The following is a 15,505-nucleotide window of genomic DNA, read 5'->3' as shown; positions in this document are numbered from 1 at the left end:
ATTTGACAAAAATAAGGTGATGTGGCTGACCCTTTACACTGTCACACTCCTGATTTCTGCTTGCGAATCTCACCATTTTGTACATCCTCTAGAAAAAAAGAACGTGTCCATTTTCAGTATTTTGGACTTAATTATTTTAGTTACAGGCTCGGATAAAGTATGTACAAAGCTATGTTCAACTGAAAGGCGTGTGCAGAAGTCAATGGAGTGTGATCGGTGGCACTGTTGGACACAGACACAAACTTAAGTATATTACAGTATCATGAAAAACACAAAAGATCCATTCAAGTGAAAGACCCCATGGAGACAGACCTCTAGCAGCCCACACAACAGTCCTTCAGTCTTAGTTTTTACACAACTTCTCATGATTACAGCTTCCATTTTAGTTGAATATTCAGTCTCAAGACAATACTGAGATGTGATTTAAGTAAGAAATGATCAGTGGTGTAGAGTAGCAGCATGCTGAGTCTGTCCTCCATCTCTGCTTTCTGATGATTATCTGTTGGTGTCCCAGTAACTACATGAAAAATGCTTCAGGTGAAAGGTCACCATTCGTTGAGGCTACAAAAATAAGAAGACTTGGATTTGCTCTCTCTCCCGTCTCACCGCAGGAGTACTGAATGCTTGTTTACAATAGAAAAAGTCATGCATTTGAGCAGGTTATAGAGAATGCGGGCTGAGAAAGCTGCTAGTTTCTTCAGCATCTCTCAGTTCTGTGTTAAAGGTGCACTGAGCGGCTTTTCTGGTGGATGCTTTGCTATCTACTTGTCTCCATGGAGATGTAATTGATTTGTTAGTATGACATTAAACATACAGATCTAGCATTTATTCATTACAGATGTATTTATTGCTCAGAAATACAATAATTCCTTCTGTGAACAGGAGCAACTCTCCACAGATCTGAATTGTGATGTAGCATAGTGCTGTAACCTGCTTATCTTCTTTTTGATAAATAGGTTTAATCTATACTGTGGAACATTCCAGATAAAGCAATAACATTTCCATGGAGATAAGCAGGTGGTAAACCCTCCACTAGAAATGTTACGCAGTGCACCTGTAAACTTTTACAGAGACTCACAGGACAAACAATCAAATGGAGGCCAGGTTTTACAAGGTCATGCTTGTAGTAACACATGTACAGACAGATACGACTAAAGTACTGAGATCAGCAGTAAGGATAGAAATGACTCCCCTCTTCACAGGTCCCACTTCTTCATTCTGTAGATTCACTGTTTGTGTGAAGGATGTTACTATGTACACTAATGCCTCCAGGTGGCCTGGGGCAGGTGCGCTGGGGCAGGTGCACTGGGGCAGGTGCACTGGGGCAGGTGCACTGGGGCAGGTGCGCTGGGGCAGGTGGTCCTTCTGAACATGATACTTTCAGTTTATGGTGATGGAGGAAATTTACAATCCAGAGCAAAACTTCAAGGAGAATTTCCATGCCGCTCCAAACAGCACAAAGTTTTCCAGACCCCTGGGCATTCCTGTTTCCATGGTAACAGATGATGAGGGGTGTCCGCAACGACTAGTTACCATGGTGACAAGGGATTGTAGCAGTGGAAAGTTGATAGTGGTTAGGAGAATTTACTGCGGCAGCTCCGTGACAGGTCTCTTCTGTTTGAGTGTGTCGATGAGAGAAAGGACCCCTCTCTTTACACTGGTGGACACACGGCGGGACACAGAGTCTCCAGGGGGGGACGAGCCACAGGCCTTCTGGGACGGGGGGCGCGCCACCAAGCACTTTTGGTACCGCAGCTACAACAGAAACAGAGACGGGCGTCAGACACAGAGTAAAAGCTGTTGTGGTGTGAAGATCGGACCGCTATGAGGTGCTATTTGCGATCAATATAAATGACCAATGACTCCTGCCAACACCATTGAGTTTCACTGTTAATGTGCTTCTGCCCATTTAAACCTGTGATGCATGAGCAGTAGCTGAGCTGGTAGTGCACTAGGGACGGGACAATGAACAATAATATAGTTTAGCATGATAAAAAGTGAAGACATATAATCATTTGTGGGACATTTTATATAATCATGATCATCTCCAACAAAGATAATCGGCATAAATCACCAGAATGTGCTGAAAAAAAGCTCTTCTAGATCAATGTTGTTTTACATTATTATAACAGCTCTTTAAATATGGGATCATCATCATTTTATTAAAATTATAATTATTCATATCAATATCGATTTTGAGTCTTTACACTGAAAAACTGTCATCCCTCACTCTGTAAATGCTGCAACGAGCCTTGTCATTTTAGTCTTTAAATGTTCGTATTAACCCTCTCAGGCTCAAATAAATTTTTAGTATCAGGAAAAATCTGATATTTGGGGAAAATTATAATATGGGGTAGTAATATACAATCCTGACTTTTTTATCCTTTGTAAACAAAAAAAGTATTTTGCACTTCTGGCAGGCCGTTTGCGTGTAGTCATTCTTGCACAGTCTGCATTGCCCACGTTGAGTAAAAAAAGCTCATAAAATATGGATGTGGAGTAAGTAGATAATTGGAATTTAGCTGTTGCAAATCTGCAACGCCTGCCTGGAGAGGGTTAACACCCCTACATGACATCCTGGTGTTTTTATTTCACTATTTTGTCCGTAAATCACTTCCTAATCCTAAAAAGGATCTCGGGTACAAGTTTGCTCCTATAACTGCTAACCTCATGAGCTTCATTTGACTGAAGCCGAATGCTATGGGTGATGTCACAGTCCCTTAGTCCACTTCTTTACACAGTCTATGCTCTGGAGTGAATGTAGAAGGGGCACGCTGGTCTTACCATACACGCTGCTTGCACTGCCTCTGACACACTGCCAGCGTTGGGGTCACACCACAAGACGTGACAGTCAAAGCGGTGACCCCCGGCGTCCATTATGAAGGCAAAAGTGTGTATGTCACGCCCAACTCCCATGAACGACAAGAAACGCACACGGCACTCCACCAGAACCTCCTTTTCATCCTATTCGGAAAGAGGTTTATGATTAAATTATCCTATAGGGAGATTTAAAATGCACTTATCTCTGACAGATCTCACCTTATCCTTGCTGATAGTGACAGTAGCATCTGCAACATTAAGAGCTACCGGAGTCCAGTCTTCTCTGTTGGAAGAACTAATTAGACTGTCTATGGCACCGTTCAGAATATCCATCCCTGAAGATTCAACAAAACATAACATATTTAAAGTCATAAAGTCCACATAGTAGAAAGAATTGTAATGTTATAATGTTTAAAGGTTTTATATTATGAAAAAATTGACTTGACTTGTGAGCTTTTAGCCATGTTAGAACGTTACCTCATTGAAAACATACCAGGAGTTGTGTTTTGTTTCATTCACATAGTTTGACTAATCTTGGATTATTAGTCTGTCTGCATCAAATCTTAAAATGCTCTGTTCCAATTTGTGGTGTCATGAAGGGATAGTTTTCAAGTTAACAACTACTTTTTACCTTAATTCAGAAGAGATTGGCAATAAATAGTTCATATAGTTTAATGTAAAATGAAAATGAATGAAAATTTCAAAAGAAAGCTCATTGTGTTAGATTACATTAGAAGAGGGGAGTGGGGTTAAATACATTTTCTTATTCCCACTCTTTTTTCGACCATTTAAAAAAAAAAAATTTGTTGTTATTTCTGCTATGATTTCATTAATGTTATATGTTCCATTGAAGAAGAAAGTACATTTCTTACTTGCCCAAATAAATAGATAAAACAAAAATCTAAAATTATGAGGTTGAAATCATCCAAATTATTCTTGTGAAGGTGTGTGGAGTTTAAAAACACAGTAGAGCACTTACTGTATTACCACATTGCATCACAAGGTGGAATAGAGTGTTTTCTGCTTGAGAGAAGACCTCTGAAAATAATATATGCAGGGCTTGTGTGTTAAACATGTGTGAATGAAACAAAACACAACTCCAAGTATATTTTTGAAGAGGAAATAACATCAGAAAACAGTGTAATATGGGCCCTTTGACGCTCCATCCTATAAACCTACCGATCGGTCTAACCACAGGAAGCATTCCCAAGTAAAGCACTTGAAACTTCTGGACCAGCTCTGTCTTTGGTGTGGGGAATTCTGCAGGGAACAAAACAAGTCAATAAACATGAATGATAAAAGCACCAGGGACTGTGAGTAAGGTGAGTGTTTTGAGGCCCACCCTGTAAAGGCAGATCTAGTCCAGCCTGCATTCTGTCCTGGAGAGAGCCCCCAGCCATCGCTTTGGCAGTCTTTCTCTCTGCCATTATCTGAGGAAGAGAGGTACAACATCAAAGAAAGAAGAAAATACCTGAAAATGGCATTAATGAAAAGGAAATTTGTTGTGCCAAAACAAAAACGGTATGGGTGCTAACATGAACAAAAACATCTGAATGTAAAAACTGTGAAATAACATGGAATTTGATAATATAAGACAATCTGAAAGATCCGTAAAAGTTTGCTCTAGGCACTAGGGTTGGCAAAAGTATCAGAAATCAGATTCTAATCGATATTAAAAGTCATATTAAAACTAGAGCAACATTTGAGCAAGTATAATAAAAGAAATAAACTTATCATGAATAGTTTTAGAATGATCTTATGTTGTTTAAGACCAGATATACACCCATGGACCACTATAGAACCTACATCAGGGGTCTCCAATGTTTTTCCTCTAGTGAGCTACTTTTACAAAACAAAACTGCCAGAGAACTACCTATTTTAGTAGTTGCAAAGAAATTGACCCTAACCCTATACATAAGTGCCTCGGTAAGCCTTAGACGGGGAACAGTTAGATGCTTATAAAACATTATCCATTTCTCAGTGCACCAAGTTAGGCATCAAAATTATATATTTACAATGGTGACTAATCAAATTTTACTTATTCAGCACATACATAGAATCCAAAAATCCCTTGGTGCGCTACTCTGAAGTGGGTGGAGAGCTACTGGTAGGAGACCCCTGACCTACATGGACAACTGAGAAATTACAGACTGCATGTTTAAAAAAAATACTGTGATTTAATACTGAAAATTCTATTGTCTAAACAAAAAGTGTTTTTATTATCATTGTGGTATCAGAATGGGTATTAAGTATCAAGTATATTCTATATTGAGACGGTGTAATCCTTCACTCGTCTAGGAGTGATTCAATGTAGAGAAGGTTTTATCTGTGGCCATCTGGACTCTGTTTTTATGATCAAGACGTTTCGACTCCCATCCATTTTGTCTCTATTCCGTATTATCGAAATTGAGTTTGAAATTTTAGCATTGTGACAACACGACCAAGCACTGTCACGTTGTCTAGTTTTTACTACAGGGAACAGAGGTAAAGAAGGATGCCTCTTCCTGCAGTACAACTACATGCCACAAAATCACTTCTCCCACTATAATTCACATGTTTTGATTGCAATGCCTGTCGAACATCAACGACATCAGCAACATTTTTGTGACTGTCCCAATGCGGCCTAGCTTATAAATGTGGAACAAATCTTATGAAGCATAGAGCAAAAAAGCAGAGAACAGCTATTTTGTGTTTCAAAGTTATTAGGAGTTTGAAAGATCCTGTATTATGCAAAACTGACTCTTATGAGCTTTAAGCGATGTTAGAATGTTGTTACCTCCTCAAAAACAGACCTAGAGTTGTGTTTTGTTTCATTCACACATGTTAGAGTAACCCTTCATTATTAGTCTGTTTATCTTCCACTTTGTGATGTCATGTAGAAGTAGTTTTCACATTTACAGCTTTTATTCCAGGGCTAAAATCATCGAAATTATTCTAGTGAAGGTGTATGGAGTTTAAACGCACAGTGGAGCAGGATTAGTGTGTTAAACATGTGTGAATGAAACAAAACACAACTCCAGGTATGTTTTTCATGAGGAAACATTATAACAGATTAGAAAATACTGTAAAATGTGCCCTTTGTATAAATGTCTATCAGTGAAGTGCAGAATTTAGCAAAAGCTCCAAAACTAACTTTCAGTTGAACTTCATGCTGACTTAACCCCAGGCATTATGGAATAAGCTTTTATCAAATTCAAATGCAGCAAAAGGACAGAATCTTATTACGAGGCATTATTAAGGCTGAAAATTCATAGTTTGTGTTCATTTGTGAAGAACAATGCAGAGTACGAAAGTGTTAGGGCATACTTTATGGGCATTTGACATGTTTAATCTTGTTTTTGGATTTTGTGAGCACGGGCCCTGATGAAAAGGGCTGCTGCCTATATTTTAGTGTTGTAAATACATCCCTACTAGAGCAAGCCTTTTATAGTCCACGCCGAGCTGAGAGGCAGAAGCTGTTTTATGTCTGCGCTGACTCCAAGCACCTGGAATATGAATGCTCTGCAATATTAATTTCACATCAAAAGGTGAATTTTGATTGGATTCTTTGAAGGTTACACAGAAAAGACATGAAATCTGTTTAGGGGAAAAAGAACCACATTTCATTTATGCAGTATGTTTGGTCAGCTCTACACAAGAAACCTTTGAAAAAGAGCCTAGAGTGAGCACACAGTAGGAAATATATGAAAGGACGAGAGATTACGAGTCCTTGAATCACTGTGACCTTTTGCTGATGGCCACTTTATTTAATTGTGTCCCTGAAATTAAATCTACTACTACAAATGCACATAAATTAGAATATTAAACTCATTTTGGTTGTTCAATTCATAACACTTTACTACAACTAGTTGGCCACTAATCACACTCAAAGTTACATGATACTCAAGACCTGTAAGGAGTAAAAGATGAAAGAAAAAAGGTTATTGGTTAAGGTGCATGTTATTGTCCCCTTAAGGAAATGTGTCCCCTACATTTGACCCATTCCTCAGCGCAGCACCCGAGTTTCCCCGAGTCTCCAGTTTTTGAAGCTTCAACATTATACATGTTGACGTATAATGTTGATTGCCTGGCAAATTCAGAATGCTATATATATATGTATTTTTTTTTATACAGATTGATATCAGTCTGGACCCCACAGTAGGCTGATCTCTGTTGCGTCACAAATCCGGTCAAATGTGATCGTGCTACCAGATTTGTTTTTTCAGTGATGCGTGAGACCAGACTGGTTTGTCAAAGCCTGATCCCGTCAGATCTCAGAAGCTAAGCAAGGCCAGGCCTGGTTAGTACTTGAATGGGAGACTGCTGGGAAAACCAGGTGCTACAGTGGGGGGCTAGTTGCAAAAACTGTTGTTGTGTCCTTAGGCACGGCACTTCACCTATATTGCCTAATATGAAAGTGGTGTGTGTGCGAGTGATGGTGGTGGACAAAGGGGCTGATGGCACAGATTGGCAGCTGCAATTCTGTCAGTCTGTCCCAGGGCAGCTTATGACTACAATAATAGTTTACCACCACCATGCCTGGAGTAAATGAATCATGAACTGTAAAGTGTATTTGTAACATGTCTGAAAAGTGCTATATAAATGAAAATGTAAAAATTAACAAAGGAGCTCAATGGTCATTTATCATTTACAAATACAATTTTATCTCACCCCAGATTAACAGAGTTAAGTGCTTCACTCAGTGATTCTACAGAAATTAGCAGTGTTTTTCAGTCCCCTGTGATATTTCTTTCCCTTATTTTTTCCAATATGGATGGACCATGTGTGTCCCTGATTGGCTGTAAAGTACTGAAGAAGTGTGTATTCTGGATCTAGGCAATAATACTGATAATGTATAAATCACATATTTCAGTCTTGGCAATAGCTACTGAAACAAACCATATCCAATAATTCATTTTTGCCCAACACCTCCTGTATCATTTAAAACCATTTGTTGTGTGGTGGAACTCTCGCTCCCCTCACATAAATCTGTAACTCCAAGTGTAATTTTGGCAAGAGTTTAGAGCACTAACCCGGGAGCAGATCTCGTGCAGACTCGTGGCAATGGCTTTGGCTGGAGTATCACAGCGGAACACATGACATTTCAGGATCCTGGTGTTTTTATCCCGTGCCACATACGCAAAATCTCTGAGGGGAAAAAAAAAAGAAAAGAAAAATATGTTATAAATACAACTTAGTGAGGCGATGTGTCTTATTTTGTTTTGGAGTTACCAAGGAGTAAAAACAAAGGCTGCAGTGATAATGAGTGGATGCTGTTGTCTGATAGGTATTATTGGTATACACATGAGTGATGGAGTGACCTTTATGATTTTGATGAATACAAATCTCACATGTTTAAATAGAGATCAATAAAAACACATGACGAAAGCGATCATGTGCAAAAGTGAAAAGAAGAAGGAGACAGCAGCCTTTGAGAAACTCCAGGAATCACATTAAATCAATTCACGTCAAAGGCAGAAAAAGTGATCACAAAACTGCAAAGTATAATAGGAAATACTGAAAACACGAAGACTAACAATATTTATGTAGCCTAAGGGTAAAATTGTCTAGTTGTGTGGGTGCATACTTTGTGAAATAACAGAACAAAGATGAGTTTCATTTCCTATGACTCTAAGTGTGTGTTTACAATGCATCAATATCTACTTTGAAGAAGGGAGTAGCCAGATACAGAGGAAATTAAACAATAAGGTGAAGTAGGAATATTGGGGATGAGTTTTTAAAGATATGTGTTTACCTCTCTCTGCATCCAAGAAAGCCAAGGGGAAAAGACAGACAGTTAGTGAAAAATAAGTAGGACAACCTTATAGAGATCAGAAAAAGAAGGGACCTGTCTCTTGCAAAGAATGAAAAATACCAGAATCTGTTGCCTCTATCTATTACCAAATAAATAAAAATATAGATATAACCTTCAAATGTTGTATCAAAGGTCCTATATTACGCAAAGTTGACTCTTGTGAACTTTAAGCCATGTTAGAATGCTATTACTTTGTCAAAAACACATTTGGAGTTGTGTTTTGTTTCGTTCACACATGTTTGAATCAAGCTGCATTATTAGTCTGTCTACATCTCCAAAGCTCAAAATGCTCTGATCCACCTTGTGATGTCATGAAGCTGTAGTTTTCAAGTTACCAGCTACCATTTACCTTTTGTTTATTAGAAACTGGAAATTTCAGAGCTGAAATTATCCAAATTATTACAGTGAAGGTGTATGGAGTTTAAAAACACAGTGGAGCTCTTCCTCTGTACAGCTTAAATATGCAGGATTTGTGTGTTAAACATGTGTGAATGAAACAAACACAACTCCAGGTATGTTTTTAATGAGGAAAAACCTTATAACATCAGAAAAAAGCGTAATATGGTCCCTTCACAAACAGACCTTTACATCAATTTTAATAGAAGTTTCCTTAAACTTTCAAGAATATTTCATTTGTGAGGAAATGAATATTGACATTGAGAAACCCTGCAAGAAACCCACTGGAGATAAAAGGCAAATACTCGAGTAAAGAACAATAAGTGGGAGTAATGAGGGTGGCTGAAGGGGAGCTGAGGTGGGACCAGGGCGGGCTATCTCATTTCTAATATAATCTCATCGTCATGCCAACGCCCCTGCAAATGTCAAGGTTACTATGGGAATGTGTAATCTCAGTTGTGATAATGAGCTCTATGGCACCAGGGAATAGGGGGGAATATGCCGTCACTACGCTCTTATCTATTACAAGGGACGAAAGCGAGCAGGTAAAACAATCACAACAATTTAAACGGGGTGTAATGTTCCGCTGTGCACTGGGAAAAACAAAGTGAAATTACAGGAAATAAAATACTGCACTTTATTCAACTGCACGTGTTTGTGGAGGTATAATGCAATCCAAGATACATGTCCTAGCCCCAAGCCTGGATGAGAGTCATGCTAGAAAATATATTTGGACTTAAACCATCCAAAATGTCAAATGTCAAATCAGTGCATTCATCTTTTCTGGGATGGAAAAGTCAAAACCAAAGTGTCTTAAAGGTCCCATATTTTCTAATCTATGTTGCTCATCACAAACATACCTGGAGTTGTATTTTGTTTCATTTAGACATATTTAACACACAAACTCTGCATATTCAGGCTGAGCTCTTCTCTCAAACGGAAAACTCTCTGTTCCACCTTGTGATGTCATGTGGTAATACAGGAAGCATTCCATTGTGTTTTTAAACTCCGTACACCTTCACTAGAACCATCTGGGTAATTTCAGTGCTGGGATTGCCAATCTCTACTGAACTAAAGATAAACGGCATCTGTTAACTTGAAAACCACCACTCCATGACATAACAAGGTGGAACGGTGCAATTTGAGATTTGAGGTAACACTATTCTAACTGGACTAAACACTCCCGAAAGTACATTTTGCATAATATAAGATCTTTAAGTAGGATGCAAACACAACATCAGTGGCAATCAATATACAAAAAACACATTTTCTTTACACTCCAAAATGTGCCAAGCCAAATGTCTGATAAACAACAAAGTACGATACTCACTGAGCTTTGTTTGTCTCTTGGCAGTCAGTCCTATGCACCTCACACTCACCGCATCTATTTTTGGGGGGATGCAGCATGCAGGCAGACTCCTCAACCTGTCCGCTCCACACCCAGCGAACACTAAGCATACCTCCCCCTCTTTCTATCTGCCTCTCTCCTGCCAAAATCCCCCTCCTCTCCTCCCTCCGACCATCACATCCTCCTCCCTCTGCTGCGGCTCAACTATTTCACTGTTCTGACTACGCTCTCTGTGGGCAGCATCAATAAAGGTTTAATATGTGCCTCTTTTATCTTACCATGGTGGCACGTGTGTGTATGTTCAAAAGAAAAAGAGTCCCACATGAACCACACAGCTTCAAAAGTGCCAGTAGCTATTAGTGCTTCTCCTATTCAGAGTGGATATGTCCTTGCAAGGCAGTGGTGTGTGTGTCTGTGTGTGTGTGTGTGTTTGTGTGTGTGTGTGCGCATGCAGAGTCTGTGACAGTCCGAATTATACAGCAGCCATCAACCTCTACAGTCAACATTTCACAGCTGTATGTTTAATAGGCTACATTCTCACAGGAAAATGACATAGCGCCATCATGTGGTCACGTAATGGGGGCACTACTACATTGTATTTGTGGACAATAGGCCACACAACACCCTGTTTCTATAAACTGGTATCTGCTTTTATGCATGTTAGCAAAAGACATAAACCGAACAGAGAAAGGCGCATGGGTTTCAAACTTTCAATCTATACTTTGTATTTTAAATCTAAATCATATCTTTTAAACAGGTAAATGTCCTCAAAAAGCCCTTCAAAACAGAAACATGAATATCAGCTATTATGTACTGAATATAGTTTTTAGTTTTAATACTCATGGTGTCTATAAGGGATGGGCGATATGCCAAAAAAATTTCCATCGTGATTTCATAGAGCCAAGAGCCCGATTTTAAAATCTCGATTCATGCAGTTCGTATCTTGATTTTTTTTTTATCCTCCACAAATAAATATCAGCCCCAGGAGGTGTGGGTGGGTAAAAGTTTGGGCAGACACCTGGATTAAATGGAAAAAACACTGAATCACAATATGAAATCACCTAAAAAAAACCAGACTGTCATAATTTGATTTTTTTAATCTCCATAATGACGAGCAATTGTTTCTGTATGTATGAGTCTATAGGTATAGAAATGATGCTATCGCATCATGAACCACTAGACATCTTCTCAAAGACTTGTTTCTTGTGGATAGACCTGTCACAATAACAAAATTTTAAGCACGATATATTGCTACACAGCTATAGTGCGATAAACGATAATCCTGGAACCATTTTATGCCACTGACACAATAAGAATAAGCAAGACAATCCCACGTTTTGAGTAAACAGAGTAAAACAAAAATAATACAATGAATCAATAATTAGCCATAGAAGTTACTTATTCAACCCTCTACATCTCAAATGTTGTCATATTAAAACTAAAATAACTAAAATCTCCACATTATTGCAAAGGAAATGTACTGGCGATAAATACTGAGCCCAAAAATATATTGTTCCTGTTACTACTGTTGCAGTAGTAATTATCGTGACAAAACTACCTAAGGAACTGCTGCACAAACTCTACTTTCAAAAGTGCTTGTGGGGTGAACAACTCAATATTACAAGTGCTACAGATGAAAGATCACCCTTCACAATACAAATAATAAATAATATATAAGCATTGGCGGACAACAAACTGAAGTAACTTAGGGGCTTAGCTGGAGTGAAAGCTGGGAACAGTCAATCAAGAGGGGATTTGCCCTGTTAGAGTATAGGCCATTCTCTCTCCTCCTCCTCTGTTGTGCGCTTTGGTGCACATGAGTTAATCTTTCATTAGCAACCCCCCTGATCATCAATCATTAACTGCACTCCACTGTCTGTCAGCCCTCCACCTGTCTGCTACCTTCAGATGATACCTTTTACCTTTAACTGACAGCGTGCAAGCCTCAAGCAGCATACCAATTAAACAAAACAAAAAACTATTTACAGCAACTTGGGTTCAAAACACAAAAAACATAAAATAAGATCTATAAACAAAAACTAACCTTCCATTGTCTCGACCTACGCCCCAGACACGGATGCTTGCGATTGGCTGCGAGTGAAGCACACTGCGGTCCATGGGGTCAACCAGGTTCAGCATATTGTTCTCCAACACCAGGTACATGTCCTTCCCCTGGAGACATAAAAACAAAGAAATCCTTCAGAACACCTTTCTGCATTAAAGAATTGTGCTTGAGCCTGCTATATAGTTATAACCTATCACACTCTTTACATTATAAGTCGAAATAGAAAACAGCGATGCTAACGTCTCTGTTAATGACATCACAACAAAAGTTAGCAACTCTTATAGATAGCTGCACATCACCCTAGCGAGAAGAGGATTTTTTTTCATTTGTACCAAAATGACTATGCAACACTGCTGAATCCTACGTGCATCGCCAATTAAGAAAACAAAATTGGAGAAAGAAGTAAGAGGGAGTATACCGGTGGGAGTGAAAACAGGGACTGATTGGCAAAATGGAGTCTTGAAAACAAGCAATTAAAGATTGCTCACATGCACAAATCACTCCAGATATAATTTCAAGAGGGTAAATTAAACTATAACATGATTAAAAGCTCTGAAAAGTTCAATTTATGTAAAAGATCTGCTTTTAAAAAAGATGTAAATGGCCATTGCAAGATATTTTTCATTCATTTTACACATATATTGGTGACTGAGCGCATTTCCAGGCTGTCTCTAAATAAATGATCAGTCTAAAAGGGGGTATCTAGGCGATGAGAGGTTTTTTAGGGAGAGATGAACTTGCTGTCTGTGCACTGTCACTTCTCATAAAACTCAAGCTCTGCAAAGTTAAAGGTAACGCTGTAGCACCACTTTTGAATTGCTCTTGTCTATTCCCCCTCTTAGTTGTATCTCCTGACATCACATTTTCCATTTCCCCAACAATGCTGCTTATAATACACATCTCTGTTTCTCTGTGCTTTTTGGATTTTCATTTTAGATCTGCAAAAGACACGCGCTTATTTGTGTCCATTCTCCTCCTCACCTCTCCCCAGATGCCCACAGTGTCCCGGATGTCGTTTTTGCAGTAGGACAGCTGTCTGATGCAGTTGTTAACAGCCACACTGCTCTTCCCCGGAGCCAAGTCTTCCTCCGCCATCTCCACCCAGCCCAAAGAACGCACTGCGAAACACTGAAAGATAATACACGCCACTTCCATTAACAGAACTTAGAAGAATGTACAGTTTAAATGCCGCTGTTTAATATTGTTTCAGTTAAACAGCTAATAACGTTGTAATTAAAGGCCCTATATTACACAAAATTGAGCTTTAATTGATGTTAAAATGCTGTTACCTCCTCAAAAACAGACCTGGAGTTGAGTTTTGTTTCATTCACATGTGTTTTAGTAATCCTTTATTATTAGTCTGTCTACATCTCCAATGCTCAAAATGTCAAATACGCAGGGTTTGTGTGTTAAACATGTGCGAATAAAACAAAACACAACTTCACGTATGTTTGTGATGAGAAAAAACATAACATAGATCAGAAAATAACATCATATAGGCCCTTTAAAGGTGAACTATGTAACTTTTTACCACCAGCTTGTATCCATGGAAATGTTATAGTGTTACCTGGAATTGTCCCACAGTATAGCACATTTTAATACCACATGAATTTATCAATGGAATGTCATTTTCTGTTTGAGTATCATTGTATTTTACTAGTTCTGATCAAGAAATTACACAAAATGAGTCCTATTAGTGCTGTTTATTTCATTATTACAGGATCAATATCTGTTCACATGAGTCTTAAGAACTTGTTAATGACTTTTTCGACAACCCTAGTCTAAAATGTAGAGTCCAGAGAACTAAACATGCACAAACCATCTATACATATCCGTAAATAGTCATAGCAAGATGTTTTTTATTCATTGTACATATATATTGGTGACTGAGTGCATGTCCAGGCTGTCTTTATACACCAAGGATTTTATTATAGTTCTATATTAAATACATGATCAGTCTTAAAGGGAGTATCTGGGCTATGAGAGTTTTTTTTAGGGAGAGATGAACTTGTTGCAATCCTTCAATAGCTGTGACATACCTAAATTACTTTCTGCAACGATAAACTGTCCCTGTGCTGCTCAGGCTCATTGAAAGAAGTGGCAGTTGCTGTTGCTTATGATAATTCCTTGAGTAGGAAAGAGGGAGCTGGGCCAATCTTGATACTGCAGTGTGTCGCTGCCCTGAAGGTGTGTGTAAGTGTGTGTGTGTTTGAGTGCGTGTGTGTGTGAGAGTGTGTGCCTGCGTGAATTTGTGTGTGTGTGTGTGTGTGTATATGTATGTGTGACTGGACCAGATCCCGTCTGAAGTGCTGTTAGTCTGGTATTCATCACAATGACACTGTTGCTAAGGTTTGTGAGGTTCTGCCAGCCAAACACAAGCAGATCAGAAGACACTTGACAGCTAAATCAGTGGCACCTCAACCAAAAAGTGTTCAGAATTTGTTCTCTAATCTTTTAAATGTGGCATAAGCTGCAGTCTATAAGCCTTTTTCCATTTTTTTGAGTGTAATTTAGACCCTTGACACACAATAACCAAATGCATGAGGTCATTTCTGGAAAATCCATAAAACTTTAAAACAATATTTCTTGTACTTAATACTCTAGCAACTTCTTATTAATAACAGAATTATCTCTGCAGAGGCATGTAAAAATGAATAAGGAGACGTAGTAGTGTTTCTTATACAACCTTCCACCAGGGGGCAGCATAGTACAAGTAATTGCTATGTGACTTGAGTCGGTTACATTAGCATTTTCCCCATGCTGATACAGCCTGGTACACTTAATGTCTTCACAGACAATGGCACGTGAGAGGAGGACTAGTGATGCTTGATTTAAAACACAGGGAATGATACAGCAGAAATCTTCTCAATTTATATGGTAAAAGTAATTAAACATTTTTTGTAATTTTCACATTAATTTAAATTCTTGAGATCAAAAAGCTCCAAGGCAGTATAAACAGGTCCATGCTAATACTACATAATAATGAATACTATGAATACTTTTGACTAGCACTTTACAAGACACACAAAGTGCTTAAAACCAACCAAAAGCAAGAATATAACTACTGTAATACATTTACGCT

At 38.6% G+C, this 15,505-nt stretch overlaps 1 protein-coding gene across 1 annotated transcript; it reads right to left on the bottom strand.

The window, feature by feature from the left end:
* Positions 1 to 118: 118 nt before the first annotated feature.
* On the bottom strand, positions 119 to 13,631 carry apbb2b (amyloid beta (A4) precursor protein-binding, family B, member 2b). The gene is made up of 8 exons (XM_055158380.1): positions 13,405 to 13,631; positions 12,403 to 12,530; positions 7,833 to 7,947; positions 4,163 to 4,250; positions 4,000 to 4,080; positions 3,040 to 3,155; positions 2,785 to 2,964; positions 119 to 1,755 (listed from the first exon to the last, which is right to left on the bottom strand). Exons 1-8 carry the CDS (start codon positions 13,576 to 13,578, stop codon positions 1,585 to 1,587), a joined length of 1,053 nt encoding a protein of 350 aa, XP_055014355.1. The 5' UTR covers positions 13,579 to 13,631; the 3' UTR covers positions 119 to 1,584.
* Positions 13,632 to 15,505: the final 1,874 nt, after the last annotated feature.

The sequence above is a fragment of the Boleophthalmus pectinirostris genome, unplaced genomic scaffold, assembly GCF_026225935.1.
Source record: "Boleophthalmus pectinirostris isolate CB_2022bp ecotype Guang Dong unplaced genomic scaffold, ASM2622593v1 HiC_scaffold_22, whole genome shotgun sequence".
NCBI classification, from domain to species: Eukaryota; Metazoa; Chordata; class Actinopteri; order Gobiiformes; family Gobiidae; genus Boleophthalmus; species Boleophthalmus pectinirostris.
Note: the sequence above shows the minus strand (reverse complement) of the source record. Positions and strands in the feature narration are given on the sequence as shown.